The sequence below is a fragment of the Poecilia latipinna genome, unplaced genomic scaffold (genome assembly GCF_001443285.1).
Source record: "Poecilia latipinna isolate Pla-1442-1.1 unplaced genomic scaffold, P_latipinna-1.0 Scaffold1628, whole genome shotgun sequence".
Classification (NCBI taxonomy): Eukaryota; Metazoa; Chordata; class Actinopteri; order Cyprinodontiformes; family Poeciliidae; genus Poecilia; species Poecilia latipinna.
This window is the reverse complement of record NW_015114244.1, coordinates 63916-82662: the sequence shown is the minus strand read 5'-3', so window position 1 is coordinate 82662 and position 18747 is coordinate 63916. Positions and strand designations below refer to the sequence as shown.

The 18747-nt window shown below is 38.4% G+C and overlaps 2 protein-coding genes across 2 annotated transcripts in view; both read left to right on the top strand.

The window, feature by feature from the left end:
• The window catches only part of LOC106964137 (neuropilin-1a-like), an 89958-nt gene extending 82990 nt beyond the window's left edge, over positions 1 to 6968 (top strand). Inside the window, exons 14-17 of the mRNA XM_015059431.1 lie at positions 2914 to 3051; positions 5246 to 5550; positions 6155 to 6251; positions 6343 to 6968. Of these exons, the coding sequence (XP_014914917.1) occupies positions 2914 to 3051; positions 5246 to 5550; positions 6155 to 6251; positions 6343 to 6395 (593 nt within the window). The 3' untranslated portion in view covers positions 6396 to 6968. The remainder of the gene's footprint in view (positions 1 to 2913; positions 3052 to 5245; positions 5551 to 6154; positions 6252 to 6342) is intronic.
• A 2411-nt stretch (positions 6969 to 9379) lies between these two features.
• Positions 9380 to 18747, top strand: part of LOC106964140 (neuropilin-1a-like) — a 24458-nt gene continuing 15090 nt past the window's right edge. Inside the window, exons 1-6 of the mRNA XM_015059435.1 lie at positions 9380 to 9561; positions 10481 to 10519; positions 13567 to 13704; positions 15899 to 16203; positions 16808 to 16904; positions 16996 to 17040. Coding sequence (XP_014914921.1) covers positions 9420 to 9561; positions 10481 to 10519; positions 13567 to 13704; positions 15899 to 16203; positions 16808 to 16904; positions 16996 to 17040 — 766 coding nt within the window. The 5' untranslated portion in view covers positions 9380 to 9419. The remainder of the gene's footprint in view (positions 9562 to 10480; positions 10520 to 13566; positions 13705 to 15898; positions 16204 to 16807; positions 16905 to 16995; positions 17041 to 18747) is intronic.

The window sequence follows — 18747 nt, the reverse complement described above, 5'->3', positions numbered from 1 at the left end:
AGTTTATGATTTTCAAAGGTTTGCCAAATAAATTTAATCACTAAAGTTGCTTAGATTTATTTGTCTTATATTATAAGTTTGGTGATGAAGGAAAACTCTTCATATGAGAGATGTTGGAGTAGGGGATATGAAGGATGTTAGAGCTGGTTCCTCTTTCTTCTTCTGCTCTCTGTTCATGGTTCAGGTTATGTTTAACCATTTCAGATGCTAATCAGCTGTTGTAAAAACACCCTGTTGCCATGGTTACACATCCTAGAAACAGTCCAAAAATCCTTCCAGCATCCAAAACCATTGGGGAACATTTGTCCAGAAGTGATTGTTAATCCAAGAAATTCTGAGCAAAAGTCAACAAAAAGCACAAATCAGAGCTAACGTAACAAAAAAAGGAAAACTGGCAGTGTGAAAATGTTAATACTTACATTTAACCACTGTAGAGCCTTGTAAAAGTTCTCATCTCCCTTGAACACACCAAATTTTGTGGCCCAAACTGAAGGAATTTTGTGGAAAAAGTTAAGAAGTTATAGAAGCCAGACTGGAGGAAAAAACAAACAGAAAGAAAAAAGGAGAGTCGTAATAAAAGAGAAGAATGGAGGGAGGATTCCTCCTGCAGAGGAAGAATAAAAGCCTCCTGGGTCTCAATTAGCCGAGCCGAAGCATCACAGGAAGGCAGTTTGGGGTCTGCCAGTGCAGCTCCACAGTCGTCTCTGCATCCTATTAGCCTGGAAAAAAAAAACATGTCCAATTCACACAGACTGCTGAATGCATCTGAATGCTGCGGTTAAACTGCTGGCGCCTCTCCACTGCCAGAGCAGCAGCGGACAGAGATTCCTCCCGTCCGTCTCATCCCAAACACATGCATGAACCCAGCCTGCTCCCAATCTGTTGTCACTCTTTTTATTTGGGGACTCTTCCTAAAAGTGGTGCTTTGTTTCTCTGGTAGCGACACACTTTACTTTCAAAGACATTACCATTTACTTTTCACAACTTAGAGGCTGCTTTAGGGAGTAGGAAATATTAGGTCAAGCTTATTTATAAAGCACATTTCAACAATAAGGAGATTTTGCGTCTGGATGGCAGAAAGGCGATTTTATTTTTTACTAGCTGCGCTGCCGCAGTAAAACGTTTATGTTGACAAAATGACACCTGAAACATGTAGGTATTATTAATTCAGTGCAGTTCACCACAGCAAAACAGAAAAAAATCCAGAAAACCACACATTTCTCACTTCCTGTGTCAGCTACGCTACACACCGACTGGTTGCCATAGCAACTGACAACAACGCCGCTTGATAAAGCAGGATTCAACAAAACTGACGGTTTTATGTTTTTAGGCTTGATGTTTATTTTGAGATTATTAATGAGTGGTTGGTGTGGTAGATTAGCTACTGTTGCTACTAGCTAATCTACCTCTTTGGAGGTTTTCAACCTGTTTCAAACATGGCGGTATCCTGCAATACCCGTCGCTGGTTGGAGCGTTTCTTCTGGAGAATAAATACACACAACTGAGTGCACGTGTTTTTAATAGAGATGCCACAAAATCCTGAGGCATTCTCAACCTGAGAGAATTAAACGAGTTGGTAAACACAGCGTGAGACTGGAGTATTCAACTTAATAAAGTTACTATATGATGCTTGGCTCCAGGAAGCTTCTAGTAATCCCTGCCTTGGCTTCCTGTAAGGTTTTACTGGAGCAGATGGAGGAGCTTTGTTTGAGAGAGGGAGCTCATTAGTTAATAAAATACTTGGGATTCAGCAGAAGGATAATCAACTCCTTAAGGTTTTCTTTCAGAGCTGCTTTTTATGAAGATCACTTGGTGTTTCCTCAAAGCTTTGGTGCATTTTAAATGTTTGAAAACCAACAAAAAGAAAGTGAAGTTCATCAACAAAACTGTTCATTTTCCTGTATCAGAGATGGTATGTAAGGTACGCAATAAGCAATAAATCAGGGGTGTTCAAAGTGTGGTCCAAGGGCCTTTTATGGCCCATGTAGTGATACAAATTTGGCCTATAGATGCAGATGGAGACTTTTAATTTGTAACCAGGGTAAAAATGGTTACCAACATTATTGTCTTACGTAGGAAAATGTAAAGTGTGACATAAAGTATTTGTGTTTTATAACTAAGTTTTAACAAAAGATTAAGCCAAGTTTATTCAGGGAATTTACTGAAAAGTCAGCAGCTAAGGAGTTTTGAAAGAAAGCGACCCAAATCCTGTTCTTGTTACTGAAAATAAATGTATTCAATCTAGCCCAAAAGAAATTAAAACCAAACATCTTTCTTCTACCACTGCAAAACTGCAAAATTAAAGGAGTAGTAAATTTCTGAAATTTATCACAAAATTTCTGAGTTTTTAGTGGAAATTTAGTCATTTTTTCTATCTAGGACTCTAATAGACCGTCTTAAACATCCAGCTACTGTATTTGCTTGATTTCAGGTTGTTTTCTTTGGATCACGACAACTTTTGAGTCGACAATTTTGGCCAAAATGGCAAAAAGTTTGGATATATTACAAAAATCACTTAATTATATGATGAGTTCAAACAAGCCCAATAATTTCCATTTATTTACCAAAAACTGGATGATAAAGTTTTCAGTCTGGCCTTTTTTGAAGGACAATTTTGTTTACAGAGACGTCATAATTAATTTCATTTGTTGCTTTTGTTGTTTTGCTTATTTATTTTGGATATTTAAAATGTTTTCCAACTCCAGTGTTAAATGTTCATTAGAATTTAAAGTTTATTTATCTTCCATTATTATGCCATTACCATTAAAATGGTCTCAAAACAACAACGTTATCGTTTGTAGCAATAACTTCTGTCGTCCAGTAAAGTTTATGACAGTCTTACTCAGTCAATGTTTAGATTCAAACATTGACTTTAATGGTTTTTTGTTCTGAAAAAGTTGTTTTGTCTTCCAGCTTACGTTTGGTTTGCCTGTAACTTCGACTTCTCGTCGTTATGCGGTTGGACCAAGGACAGCGGCTCAGGAGCCGAGTGGTTCATCCAGAGCAGCGAGGCTCTGGCTGTCCACAGAGGCCCCACGCTCGACCACACAGGTAGGCCACACATAAATAATAATAATAAAGTTTATTCCGGGATGAAGCATCCTCCTGGAACGAGCCGTGGGACTCTGCTGAGCAAAGCATGTTCATAAAATCTTTAAATAACACATTTTATTCCCAATACAGCAGAAAAACAACAGCATTACTTTTTCCGTCGTCACATAAAAGCAGTTCTGGTCTGGCGTTTACGCTCATCATGGACAGATATAGTAATTTTAGGTTTTTAATGATTTATTTGAACCAGATTTTTATTAACTATTCACATTCAATTAAATCTTTAAAACTTTTCATTGGTGATCAAGATAGAATCTTGGTGTAAAAATCACGTTTTCAAAGTGACCAATTGACCAATAATCAATGCGAACAACACGAGAGTTACTTTCCAGAGCGTAAAGTTTACTTCCTGGAACACAGAGCTTACACTTTGAAACTTTAACCATAAACCATATGGAACTATCCCAGAGTTTACAGGGTGTTTTCTCAGAACCTACAGAGGACTTCTGTGTGACTTACGGGTTACTTTCTAGAACTTGAATCAAACTTTTCTTCAGCTACCGGTTTTCTGAAACGTTTGATGACTTTCTGTAATCTGCATGTTGCTATCCCAGAGCTTGCTTTCCCAGGACCTACAGCGTATGTTTGTGTAACTAACTTACAGATTACTTTCCAGAACTTTATGTGTCACTCTCTATAACTTAATACTTTTCTGAAACTATCTGTTTTCTGAAAATACAGGTTGCTTCCCCAGAACTTACAGTGTGTTTTCTTTGGTTCCACATTGGCAGTTTTCCTTTCCAGAACTTTCTTTCTTGAATATGAGGTTTACTACAATAAAGCTTTCACGTTTATTTCTTGAACCTTTTGTTTCGCATGACCAACAACATATTTAACTGAATCTAACAGGTTACTTTTTGAGAATTTAAAGGTTACCTTCACATTGAGTTAAGCAATAAATTGGTGATGTTATATATTTACCAATAGATACGTGATCAATGTCAACAGATAATACGTTCAGTGAACTCCAATCCAGAACCGCACAGCATTCTGGGAGATGTAGGCCTATGAAAGTCTTTAGCCGCTCAACATCTCACAGCTAGCTAAGCAAGGTTGGTGGAATCAACTAACTCTCTCATTCTTTGGTTACCTAGCAACTCTCTCCACACTTTGGTTACCTAGCAACTCTCTCCACACTTTGGTTACCTAGCAACTCTCTCCACTCTTTGGTTACCTAGCAACTTTCTCCATTCTTTGGTTACCTAGCAACTCTCTCATTCTTTGGTTACCTAGCAACAACCTATTGAGTAACCTGTGCAGCAGCAGTTTAAGGTTTCGCTAATGTTCCTCACAACTGGTTAAAAAATAAAAACCAACAGCGAGGAATGAAAACTGTGGATAAATGGGAAATGTTTTACTTTTTAAAATGTAAATAGTTGAGGCTTTATGTGTAATTTTAGCCATGTGTGGATTGAAAATCTATCCTGGTTAAAATCAGTTGAAGTTATTTATGATAATATAGTTATCATAAATTACATATGATGACAATAACTTCCACAATAAGAGAGATTTTCCTATAAAATCTTCCATCATGTCTCTCTAAAGCAGCTGTGAGCTTTAAGAAATCCAGAGATTTATAACTCCTGGTAATAAGCAGGATGTTGAACAGAGCAAACCTTCAGAAGTTCGCAGCTTTTAAACATTTCTCTAAGCGATGGAACAACCTTGAAGTGTTCGACTTTTTTTCTGAAAAACATCTCAACAAAGAAATCCATCAGCATGCTTCACCTCTCTGGCCTTCTTCTCCATTGAATGGGTTTGATGGATGTTTGCGTGGAGGCGACAGCAGCGCCGAAATGAATGATTTCTCCTTGATTCTTTGACTTAACCAGATCACAAGTAAAAAAATGAGCTCTTTGTGACGGCAGGGCTGACTTTCTCCTGATACCCAATCCTTTGTTTTCCCTGAAAAACCTTGTGAAGTCCTTGATGTCTTCGGAGTGTTTGAGGCAGATATTCGGAAAGTGAAAAGACTCATTGACCAGAACACCCTTGAGAGCTTTGTGGGCTTTTTATAAAGCGCGTCTTTCTCACTGAGAAATATGAAGGAAAAAAACTTGCATGTTTCATTCATGAAGGCTTTTCAGGAGCTCATCTCTGCCTGCCATGGTTTATGTTTTGCTGCTCCCTGCAGGCGGTTCAGGGAACTTCCTCTACATGCAGCTGACGGACACAATCACACCCAGTAAGCCCGGAGAGGAGCAGAGCGGGGAGGAGAAGGTGGCCCGGCTGGCCAGCTTATCCATCACCACGCCGGACGCCAGCCTCTGCATGTCCTTCTGGTACCAGATGGCCGGCGAGCGCGGAGGGGCGCTGCGCATCAGCTATCGCCACGACGACGATGACGAGGGCCAGGTCCTGTGGACGAAGAGCGGCCATCAGGGCAGCAGATGGAGGGAAGGCCGTGTCTTACTTCCTCAAACAAGACTCTCGTATCAGGTAAGGAGCGTCTGGATCAGCTGAGAAAAATGGATTCAAAATGGCGGGTTTGTGTTGACAGTAACAGAAAGAGGCTCAGCCAGAGACGTTTCTGTCAGTTACAACATAATTAACTTATGGATGGACTGACATTTGGATCAGAAACGAGCATGAGAAGCAAAATTTATTAACCGAGTCTTTTTTACAGACATTCAGGGTTTCCTCTACACTGCAAAAAACAAACTCTTATCTAGTGTTTTTGGTTTAGTTTGTAATGCAAATATCTTGGTACACTTGAAAAAAGACAAAACTAAAGAATAAAGAAAGCAATTTTGACTATCTTTACATCTATAATATTAAAATAAAACCCTGTTCCATATATATGTGCACATGTATAGATAATCAACCAATTAAAAAAATATGTTGTGGAGCTTTTTGGGTGTTAGTTCTACTTGGATTTGATGAATAGCAGTTGAAAGAGCTGAAAGATGTTAAATGTAAATTTAAAACGTCTACATCCCAAATGCAGTAAACAGCCAAAGAGCCTCTTTAAGAAGGCCATTAAACACCATTTAAAAAGCCTGTTTATTTGATGATTGAGCTTCCTGTTTGCTGCTGTTTCCAGGTGTTGGTGGAGGGAATCGCAGACAGACGCACCACAGGCCACATAGCGGTGGACGACATCCAAATCATGGACGGGCTCAACATTCAGGACTGCAAGGGTTTGCATCTATAAGAAGTTAGCAATATTAAAGTGAAATAAACCTTCAGGAGGTGAATTAACTTATTCTTCATTCTTGTTTTTGTCTCCAGATCCAGAGGCTCCAACATCTCCACCCACTAAAATCTTAATGCTACGTAAGTGATGTGTACTTTACTTCCTGTAATGTTTATTTTGACACATTTGTTAGTAAAATTTATAAATTTTAACCAAGAACGTCTTTGCAGAGTCTCAGCAAACGTGCATATATATAATATTTTTACTTCTTATGACCTTGTATACGTTGCTTACTCAATATACGGGACTGGGGAAAGGTTTTGAGTCATTTCTTTCCATATTTCTTCCGATTAACCGGGTTTTCTTTCTTTGATCAACAGTTCTCCATGTTTTCTGTCAAAGTTTTAAGATTTTCCTTTGGTGATTCTATTTAATCAATGATTCTTCCATCCAACTAGTCATCCATTTTCCCTCCGTCCATCCATCGATTCATCCATTCATCTAACTATCCATCCAGAACAACCAACCAATCACCCAAGTCTTCCATCCATCCATCCATCCATCCATCCATCCATCCATCCATCCATCCATCCATCCACCCATCCATCCATCAAACCGTTAGTTGATGCCACCAATTTATCCAGATTTCCATCCAACAAAATAATCAACCGTTCAATGACTGGCCCAAATGATTGGTCCATCCATCCAACTATCCGTTTGTATATCTTCTTATCCATCCATCAACCAACCAACCAATCACNTCCAACCATCTGAACAACCAACCATCTGAACATCCAACCATCTGAACATCCAACCAACCATCTGAACATCCACCCATCTGAACAACCAACCATCTGAACATCCACCCATCTGAACAACCAACCATCTGAACATCCATACATCCATACATACATACATACATACATACATAAAACTACAAAGGTTCCTGCTGTCTTTCAGACTTGCCACTAAAGTAATCCTGACACACTGTGAAGGTAATATTGTATTTGCTCAAAATTAGCTCAAATATTATTTTTTCATTTTGGATAACTTTGCATGAACTTGCTGTTGGATTTTGTTTTGCTGAATCCTTTGAGGTTTGAGCTGAAAGCCATGCAGGTTTGTCTCTGCGCTGCTGCTCCTGCTGCTGCAGGGAGACGGGAGGGAAGGCAGGGCGCGACCTCTCACAGGAGGAGAGCGGGGAACAGATGAAGGCAGGAAGTGGAGGATCTGGTTGCCCTGCAGGGAGACTGATAAGAAGCAGCCAAAAGCAGATGAGATATGTTTTATATGCGGGTGAAAGAGAGCAGAACAGCAGAAAGAGGATAAGAAATCAGTCTGAGTTGGGAAAAACTCTTCCAAGCTGTTAAAAACTAAAACTCTTTGGAGCTAAAATCTAAAATGTGAGATCACTCGCTCGCGTATCTGTTTTCACCGAAAACACAAGAAGGACGCGCGGAGCAGAAAGAAGCTTAACGAGCTTCGTGATGCGCCTGCAGATTGGTTGAAAGTTAAATCATCCTCGCTGCTGTGAGAACAAACCTCCATCCATCCCACTCAGGATGTCACAAACACGCTGTAATTACGTCTCGACCATCTGGGATCCGGAGCCTGTTGTTGTTGTTGTTGTTGTTGTTCAAGTTTGGTTGATTTTATTACCATAAAACATGGATTTTATTTGCAAGAGAAGAGAAAACTTATTGAGTTTGGGGAAACTTTGTAATTTTCTGAACCATTCTGGGTCAATTTAACCAACTACAAGACACTCTGAACATCTTCATAGGACATTTTCCTGAAAATACAGGTTACTTTCTCTGAATTCAGACGAAATGAATGAAATCCTACAAGTTGCACTCTACATCGGGGTGTTCAAAGTGTAGACCGGGGACCATTTGTGGCCCCTGGACTGATATTTTTGTGGCCCCCAGCTTTCTTTTTATTTGAAATTTGTCTAAAATTATTACTAGTTTGGTTTTCTTGTGGTAGAACCAAATCAATCCAGAGACTTTTACTGAGAACGTTTCTGCATCCAAATCAGCTTTTATGTAATTTATTCACTTAAGTATAGGAAGCGCTTTGGAAGAAAGTGACCCAAGTTTTTTTTTTAATTGAGAATAAATTTGTTCAACTGAGCCTGAAAGAATTTGAAAACTAGAAATCTTTCTTATAATCTAGAAAATCTGCAAAATCCTAGTTATCCCAGTGTTGGGTCTACGATGTTGCTACGACATGTTACTTTCTAGAACTTACCCAATACTTTCCCAGAACTTACCGCATAGGTTCTGCAGCTTACGTGTTCTTCAGCTCATATATCACATTTTTAACCCCAAACGGTTTACAGGAACTAACATTCTAGAGCATAGATGTAAATTTGTAAGTTAGAGGTAGCTAACAACCACTGCTAACTAATGAGCTAACCCTAAAGCACTAACTATAAACATTAGTTCTGCTAGTGCTAAAGCGCTAACTTCAGCCATTTCTCTTCCAGGTGTCAACAACACGTTATATTGCCATCAGTATTAGAAATACATTAAGATCCAAATAAATAATACTTTTTAAAATAAGAAAATAAACATTTTATTGTCTAAAACGCAATAATATAGCTTATCTTCAGTGAAGGCTTGCAGAAGATGCATCTGCAGCTAAAAAACTGACATTTACATATAAAAACTTCAGTCTTTCCTGCTTTACTTAACATCAGTACAGTTTAGGGCTAATCTGCTGATTATTTTATTAATCAATTAATAATTGGATGGCTGAAGATGCTTAATAAGAGTTTTTATGCCATTTGAACCAGATGAATCTAAAACTGCCACTTGATAAAGAACTTTTTATTCATCTTAAATGTAAAATGTATATATTTTGTATATTTACTTAAGCCAGCGATTAATCGATTTCTAAATTATTTGATTCATAATCGATTAATCGCGGTTAATTGTTTCAGCTCTAGTTTACGGTTTACTTTCCAAATCTTACAGGATGCAAACTGAAGTAAATGTGAGACATTTTGTGACTTCTGCTCCATAAAAAAACACATTTGTGAAAGTTTTTGTCAACCTGATCCTGTTCAACGCTTCACATTTAGTCTTTTGTAGAAAGTTTGATAAGTTTTTAATTTGTTTTTTCAGAGAAAACCACGACAGGGCCCCCCCCCACCACCGCGCCGTCCACCATGCCGCCCATGACCACGTTCGGCGCCACCACCGCAGCGCCGACCACGCTCCCCACCACCGTGTCGTGTCCGGAGTGCCTGGAAAGGGAGCAGGACTCCGACGAGGAAACGGAGAACACGCTGGTGTACGACGAACGCTTTGGTGAGAGGAATTAACATGCGTGGTCAGAGGAAAGGCCAATAAATGTAGGGAAACATGGGACACATTCATGCAGCTTTGGATCGGTGGAATCAAATATTAATAATATAGATATTAATTCATAACTAATATTTATTAATACGAGAGTGACTCTTTATCTAGGCATTAGTTTTTTAGTACTCAGTGTTTTTAATATGTGTTCTTCTTTTGTTGTTATTACTGTTTTAATTTTCATTTTTTAGCTGAATTTTATTTTATTTTACACACTATGTATTGATTTTGGTTTGGGGATTTTCAATGTTTGCTTGAATGTATGTTTTCTATTTTTCATATATGAAATAGTTAAATAATTATACTGTTAAAAAACACAACTTTCCCTTTTAGAGCTGCTCTTTTAAATATTTGCAGATTTTTATTTCTCTCTAAAAACTTAGATAATTAATTGAATAATTAATTGAGCTTTTTGTTCTGTGTGATAACTAGGATGAATTGGAATGTATGAATGATTTAATTTGTTTGTAAGTGCACTTAGGCGACATTTGTTGTGAATTGGCGCTGTATAAATAATATATATTGTTATATAAATAACTATGACATCAAACTCTCACTTCTTTAGTTGGACTTAATTTTTTCCTCTAAGCCTCAAATTATGAAGGAAAATCTGCAGCTTATATGTTTTTGAACAGCATAATGAGCAACATATATTGAAGTTTAAAACATTTATTTTGGTCTAAATTATGAATTTAACCATCAGATTATTCTGACCATTAAGTTTTAGAGGCTTTTATTAGGAAACTGAATTATTATGTTCTGTTTTTTTGTTAAGGTACGGGTATTTTGTGTTTGTGTTGACGTGTGTGTGGTTGGGACGTGCCTCCCTGACCTTTGACCTAACCCTGACTGTCCCATCTGTCTGTAACAGGAGTCGTCATGACCCCCGACCCCAAGGTCGACTTTCCAGGTGAGGATATTCTCCAAAACGTTCCCCCATGTTTACAAAGTCTGTCCTATAAAATCTGTCACATCGCAGGTCGAGTTACATCATTTATTTAACAAAAGCTAAAAAATATATATTAAATGACGAAATCTGCTCAAAGTTTATGATTTTCAAAGGTTTGCCAAATAAATTTAATCACTAAAGTTGCTTAGATTTATTTGTCTTATATTATAAGTTTGGTGATGAAGGAAAACTCTTCATATGAGAGATGTTGGAGTAGGGGATATGAAGGATGTTAGAGCTGGTTCCTCTTTCTTCTTCTGCTCTCTGTTCATGGTTCAGGTTATGTTTAACCATTTCAGATGCTAATCAGCTGTTGTAAAAACACCCTGTTGCCATGGTTACACATCCTAGAAACAGTCCAAAAATCCTTCCAGCATCCAAAACCATTGGGGAACATTTGTCCAGAAGTGATTGTTAATCCAAGAAATTCTGAGCAAAAGTCAACAAAAAGCACAAATCAGAGCTAACGTAACAAAAAAAGGAAAACTGGCAGTGTGAAAATGTTAATACTTACATTTAACCACTGTAGAGCCTTGTAAAAGTTCTCATCTCCCTTGAACACACCAAATTTTGTGGCCCAAACTGAAGGAATTTTGTGGAAAAAGTTAAGAAGTTATAGAAGCCAGACTGGAGGAAAAAACAAACAGAAAGAAAAAAGGAGAGTCGTAATAAAAGAGAAGAATGGAGGGAGGATTCCTCCTGCAGAGGAAGAATAAAAGCCTCCTGGGTCTCAATTAGCCGAGCCGAAGCATCACAGGAAGGCAGTTTGGGGTCTGCCAGTGCAGCTCCACAGTCGTCTCTGCATCCTATTAGCCTGGAAAAAAAAAACATGTCCAATTCACACAGACTGCTGAATGCATCTGAATGCTGCGGTTAAACTGCTGGCGCCTCTCCACTGCCAGAGCAGCAGCGGACAGAGATTCCTCCCGTCCGTCTCATCCCAAACACATGCATGAACCCAGCCTGCTCCCAATCTGTTGTCACTCTTTTTATTTGGGGACTCTTCCTAAAAGTGGTGCTTTGTTTCTCTGGTAGCGACACACTTTACTTTCAAAGACATTACCATTTACTTTTCACAACTTAGAGGCTGCTTTAGGGAGTAGGAAATATTAGGTCAAGCTTATTTATAAAGCACATTTCAACAATAAGGAGATTTTGCGTCTGGATGGCAGAAAGGCGATTTTATTTTTTACTAGCTGCGCTGCCGCAGTAAAACGTTTATGTTGACAAAATGACACCTGAAACATGTAGGTATTATTAATTCAGTGCAGTTCACCACAGCAAAACAGAAAAAAATCCAGAAAACCACACATTTCTCACTTCCTGTGTCAGCTACGCTACACACCGACTGGTTGCCATAGCAACTGACAACAACGCCGCTTGATAAAGCAGGATTCAACAAAACTGACGGTTTTATGTTTTTAGGCTTGATGTTTATTTTGAGATTATTAATGAGTGGTTGGTGTGGTAGATTAGCTACTGTTGCTACTAGCTAATCTACCTCTTTGGAGGTTTTCAACCTGTTTCAAACATGGCGGTATCCTGCAATACCCGTCGCTGGTTGGAGCGTTTCTTCTGGAGAATAAATACACACAACTGAGTGCACGTGTTTTTAATAGAGATGCCACAAAATCCTGAGGCATTCTCAACCTGAGAGAATTAAACGAGTTGGTAAACACAGCGTGAGACTGGAGTATTCAACTTAATAAAGTTACTATATGATGCTTGGCTCCAGGAAGCTTCTAGTAATCCCTGCCTTGGCTTCCTGTAAGGTTTTACTGGAGCAGATGGAGGAGCTTTGTTTGAGAGAGGGAGCTCATTAGTTAATAAAATACTTGGGATTCAGCAGAAGGATAATCAACTCCTTAAGGTTTTCTTTCAGAGCTGCTTTTTATGAAGATCACTTGGTGTTTCCTCAAAGCTTTGGTGCATTTTAAATGTTTGAAAACCAACAAAAAGAAAGTGAAGTTCATCAACAAAACTGTTCATTTTCCTGTATCAGAGATGGTATGTAAGGTACGCAATAAGCAATAAATCAGGGGTGTTCAAAGTGTGGTCCAAGGGCCTTTTATGGCCCATGTAGTGATACAAATTTGGCCTATAGATGCAGATGGAGACTTTTAATTTGTAACCAGGGTAAAAATGGTTACCAACATTATTGTCTTACGTAGGAAAATGTAAAGTGTGACATAAAGTATTTGTGTTTTATAACTAAGTTTTAACAAAAGATTAAGCCAAGTTTATTCAGGGAATTTACTGAAAAGTCAGCAGCTAAGGAGTTTTGAAAGAAAGCGACCCAAATCCTGTTCTTGTTACTGAAAATAAATGTATTCAATCTAGCCCAAAAGAAATTAAAACCAAACATCTTTCTTCTACCACTGCAAAACTGCAAAATTAAAGGAGTAGTAAATTTCTGAAATTTATCACAAAATTTCTGAGTTTTTAGTGGAAATTTAGTCATTTTTTCTATCTAGGACTCTAATAGACCGTCTTAAACATCCAGCTACTGTATTTGCTTGATTTCAGGTTGTTTTCTTTGGATCACGACAACTTTTGAGTCGACAATTTTGGCCAAAATGGCAAAAAGTTTGGATATATTACAAAAATCACTTAATTATATGATGAGTTCAAACAAGCCCAATAATTTCCATTTATTTACCAAAAACTGGATGATAAAGTTTTCAGTCTGGCCTTTTTTGAAGGACAATTTTGTTTACAGAGACGTCATAATTAATTTCATTTGTTGCTTTTGTTGTTTTGCTTATTTATTTTGGATATTTAAAATGTTTTCCAACTCCAGTGTTAAATGTTCATTAGAATTTAAAGTTTATTTATCTTCCATTATTATGCCATTACCATTAAAATGGTCTCAAAACAACAACGTTATCGTTTGTAGCAATAACTTCTGTCGTCCAGTAAAGTTTATGACAGTCTTACTCAGTCAATGTTTAGATTCAAACATTGACTTTAATGGTTTTTTGTTCTGAAAAAGTTGTTTTGTCTTCCAGCTTACGTTTGGTTTGCCTGTAACTTCGACTTCTCGTCGTTATGCGGTTGGACCAAGGACAGCGGCTCAGGAGCCGAGTGGTTCATCCAGAGCAGCGAGGCTCTGGCTGTCCACAGAGGCCCCACGCTCGACCACACAGGTAGGCCACACATAAATAATAATAATAAAGTTTATTCCGGGATGAAGCATCCTCCTGGAACGAGCCGTGGGACTCTGCTGAGCAAAGCATGTTCATAAAATCTTTAAATAACACATTTTATTCCCAATACAGCAGAAAAACAACAGCATTACTTTTTCCGTCGTCACATAAAAGCAGTTCTGGTCTGGCGTTTACGCTCATCATGGACAGATATAGTAATTTTAGGTTTTTAATGATTTATTTGAACCAGATTTTTATTAACTATTCACATTCAATTAAATCTTTAAAACTTTTCATTGGTGATCAAGATAGAATCTTGGTGTAAAAATCACGTTTTCAAAGTGACCAATTGACCAATAATCAATGCGAACAACACGAGAGTTACTTTCCAGAGCGTAAAGTTTACTTCCTGGAACACAGAGCTTACACTTTGAAACTTTAACCATAAACCATATGGAACTATCCCAGAGTTTACAGGGTGTTTTCTCAGAACCTACAGAGGACTTCTGTGTGACTTACGGGTTACTTTCTAGAACTTGAATCAAACTTTTCTTCAGCTACCGGTTTTCTGAAACGTTTGATGACTTTCTGTAATCTGCATGTTGCTATCCCAGAGCTTGCTTTCCCAGGACCTACAGCGTATGTTTGTGTAACTAACTTACAGATTACTTTCCAGAACTTTATGTGTCACTCTCTATAACTTAATACTTTTCTGAAACTATCTGTTTTCTGAAAATACAGGTTGCTTCCCCAGAACTTACAGTGTGTTTTCTTTGGTTCCACATTGGCAGTTTTCCTTTCCAGAACTTTCTTTCTTGAATATGAGGTTTACTACAATAAAGCTTTCACGTTTATTTCTTGAACCTTTTGTTTCGCATGACCAACAACATATTTAACTGAATCTAACAGGTTACTTTTTGAGAATTTAAAGGTTACCTTCACATTGAGTTAAGCAATAAATTGGTGATGTTATATATTTACCAATAGATACGTGATCAATGTCAACAGATAATACGTTCAGTGAACTCCAATCCAGAACCGCACAGCATTCTGGGAGATGTAGGCCTATGAAAGTCTTTAGCCGCTCAACATCTCACAGCTAGCTAAGCAAGGTTGGTGGAATCAACTAACTCTCTCATTCTTTGGTTACCTAGCAACTCTCTCCACACTTTGGTTACCTAGCAACTCTCTCCACACTTTGGTTACCTAGCAACTCTCTCCACTCTTTGGTTACCTAGCAACTTTCTCCATTCTTTGGTTACCTAGCAACTCTCTCATTCTTTGGTTACCTAGCAACAACCTATTGAGTAACCTGTGCAGCAGCAGTTTAAGGTTTCGCTAATGTTCCTCACAACTGGTTAAAAAATAAAAACCAACAGCGAGGAATGAAAACTGTGGATAAATGGGAAATGTTTTACTTTTTAAAATGTAAATAGTTGAGGCTTTATGTGTAATTTTAGCCATGTGTGGATTGAAAATCTATCCTGGTTAAAATCAGTTGAAGTTATTTATGATAATATAGTTATCATAAATTACATATGATGACAATAACTTCCACAATAAGAGAGATTTTCCTATAAAATCTTCCATCATGTCTCTCTAAAGCAGCTGTGAGCTTTAAGAAATCCAGAGATTTATAACTCCTGGTAATAAGCAGGATGTTGAACAGAGCAAACCTTCAGAAGTTCGCAGCTTTTAAACATTTCTCTAAGCGATGGAACAACCTTGAAGTGTTCGACTTTTTTTCTGAAAAACATCTCAACAAAGAAATCCATCAGCATGCTTCACCTCTCTGGCCTTCTTCTCCATTGAATGGGTTTGATGGATGTTTGCGTGGAGGCGACAGCAGCGCCGAAATGAATGATTTCTCCTTGATTCTTTGACTTAACCAGATCACAAGTAAAAAAATGAGCTCTTTGTGACGGCAGGGCTGACTTTCTCCTGATACCCAATCCTTTGTTTTCCCTGAAAAACCTTGTGAAGTCCTTGATGTCTTCGGAGTGTTTGAGGCAGATATTCGGAAAGTGAAAAGACTCATTGACCAGAACACCCTTGAGAGCTTTGTGGGCTTTTTATAAAGCGCGTCTTTCTCACTGAGAAATATGAAGGAAAAAAACTTGCATGTTTCATTCATGAAGGCTTTTCAGGAGCTCATCTCTGCCTGCCATGGTTTATGTTTTGCTGCTCCCTGCAGGCGGTTCAGGGAACTTCCTCTACATGCAGCTGACGGACACAATCACACCCAGTAAGCCCGGAGAGGAGCAGAGCGGGGAGGAGAAGGTGGCCCGGCTGGCCAGCTTATCCATCACCACGCCGGACGCCAGCCTCTGCATGTCCTTCTGGTACCAGATGGCCGGCGAGCGCGGAGGGGCGCTGCGCATCAGCTATCGCCACGACGACGATGACGAGGGCCAGGTCCTGTGGACGAAGAGCGGCCATCAGGGCAGCAGATGGAGGGAAGGCCGTGTCTTACTTCCTCAAACAAGACTCTCGTATCAGGTAAGGAGCGTCTGGATCAGCTGAGAAAAATGGATTCAAAATGGCGGGTTTGTGTTGACAGTAACAGAAAGAGGCTCAGCCAGAGACGTTTCTGTCAGTTACAACATAATTAACTTATGGATGGACTGACATTTGGATCAGAAACGAGCATGAGAAGCAAAATTTATTAACCGAGTCTTTTTTACAGACATTCAGGGTTTCCTCTACACTGCAAAAAACAAACTCTTATCTAGTGTTTTTGGTTTAGTTTGTAATGCAAATATCTTGGTACACTTGAAAAAAGACAAAACTAAAGAATAAAGAAAGCAATTTTGACTATCTTTACATCTATAATATTAAAATAAAACCCTGTTCCATATATATGTGCACATGTATAGATAATCAACCAATTAAAAAAATATGTTGTGGAGCTTTTTGGGTGTTAGTTCTACTTGGATTTGATGAATAGCAGTTGAAAGAGCTGAAAGATGTTAAATGTAAATTTAAAACGTCTACATCCCAAATGCAGTAAACAGCCAAAGAGCCTCTTTAAGAAGGCCATTAAACACCATTTAAAAAGCCTGTTTATTTGATGATTGAGCTTCCTGTTTGCTGCTGTTTCCAGGTGTTGGTGGAGGGAATCGCAGACAGACGCACCACAGGCCACATAGCGGTGGACGACATCCAAATCATGGACGGGCTCAACATTCAGGACTGCAAGGGTTTGCATCTATAAGAAGTTAGCAATATTAAAGTGAAATAAACCTTCAGGAGGTGAATTAACTTATTCTTCATTCTTGTTTTTGTCTCCAGATCCAGAGGCTCCAACATCTCCACCCACTAAAATCTTAATGCTACGTAAGTGATGTGTACTTTACTTCCTGTAATGTTTATTTTGACACATTTGTTAGTAAAATTTATAAATTTTAACCAAGAACGTCTTTGCAGAGTCTCAGCAAACGTGCATATATATAATATTTTTACTTCTTATGACCTTGTATACGTTGCTTACTCAATATACGGGACTGGGGAAAGGTTTTGAGTCATTTCTTTCCATATTTCTTCCGATTAACCGGGTTTTCTTTCTTTGATCAACAGTTCTCCATGTTTTCTGTCAAAGTTTTAAGATTTTCCTTTGGTGATTCTATTTAATCAATGATTCTTCCATCCAACTAGTCATCCATTTTCCCTCCGTCCATCCATCGATTCATCCATTCATCTAACTATCCATCCAGAACAACCAACCAATCACCCAAGTCTTCCATCCATCCATCCATCCATCCATCCATCCATCCATCCATCCATCCATCCACCCATCCATCCATCAAACCGTTAGTTGATGCCACCAATTTATCCAGATTTCCATCCAACAAAATAATCAACCGTTCAATGACTGGCCCAAATGATTGGTCCATCCATCCAACTATCCGTTTGTATATCTTCTTATCCATCCATCAACCAACCAACCAATCACCCAAGTCTTCTATTCATTCATCCATCCATCATCCATCAACCAACCAACCAGTCGTTTCTCATCCATCCATCCATACATTCATGCAGTCATACATACAATCAACCATCCATCTCAGCATAGACTGGCACAACTTTCCAGGACGGGAACTTGATCTTAAAGATAAATGTAATCCATTTTAACTCAGGTCAGATTGTTGCTTTATACATTAGATGTGGATCTTTTCTTCTCCAGCATCACCTGAAACCTTCTGAAGGAAATGTTTCTGCTCTTTAGATGATAAAACTCAGTTTATTGTAAAAATGAAGAAAAATAAGTCAAAATTTCTCTGTAATTAACTTGTTTTATTGAAAAAAACCAGAGACACAACAGACATTTAATTTGACTGATATTGATATAAAGATTTATAAGAAAACAGCATCAGTTCTAAGTTTACTGTAGTTTCACTTTCTTCTTTGAATCACAATGAATAAAACAACGTGAAGTAAATTCAGTTCATTCCAATCTCAACTGATTTAAACAACAACATCCTAATAGCTCAATAGAAATATTAAAGCAAAACTACTAGATCCCAGAGAAGTTTATATTTTCTCATGGAGAAATACTTATGTCATATTAGAATGAAAGAAACCATCAGCAGTGGTTTCCTTTCTGGCTCCTCAACAGGGAGAAATGCATTTAACCAGAAACATCAGAAACAAAACAGTAGTACAGACGCCAGAATAATGAACCCTGCTCAACCATCAGAGAGAAAATCTAGTTGGGTTTACAGAACTCTGCAGAGCATCCAGTGTTATAAACATAAACCCCGGCCAGCACCAGTTCAGTGAATGTAGTCTGGACTCTGTGGATCAGAGTCATGGATTCAGAGACGCTGTAGAAGGACAGAATACCTGCTCTGTGGTCCAGGTACACTCCGACTCTGGAGGAAACTGGACCTGAGACAGGGGTCCAAATGTTGTTGTGACCAAATTTAGACTCATGACAATTTAAAGCCCAAGATCTGTCATTATCTCCAATTAAACATTCCTTTCCTACTCCTACTCTGCAGATATTCTTGTATGCAACTCCTATGAAAGTTGGTCCTCCGCTCC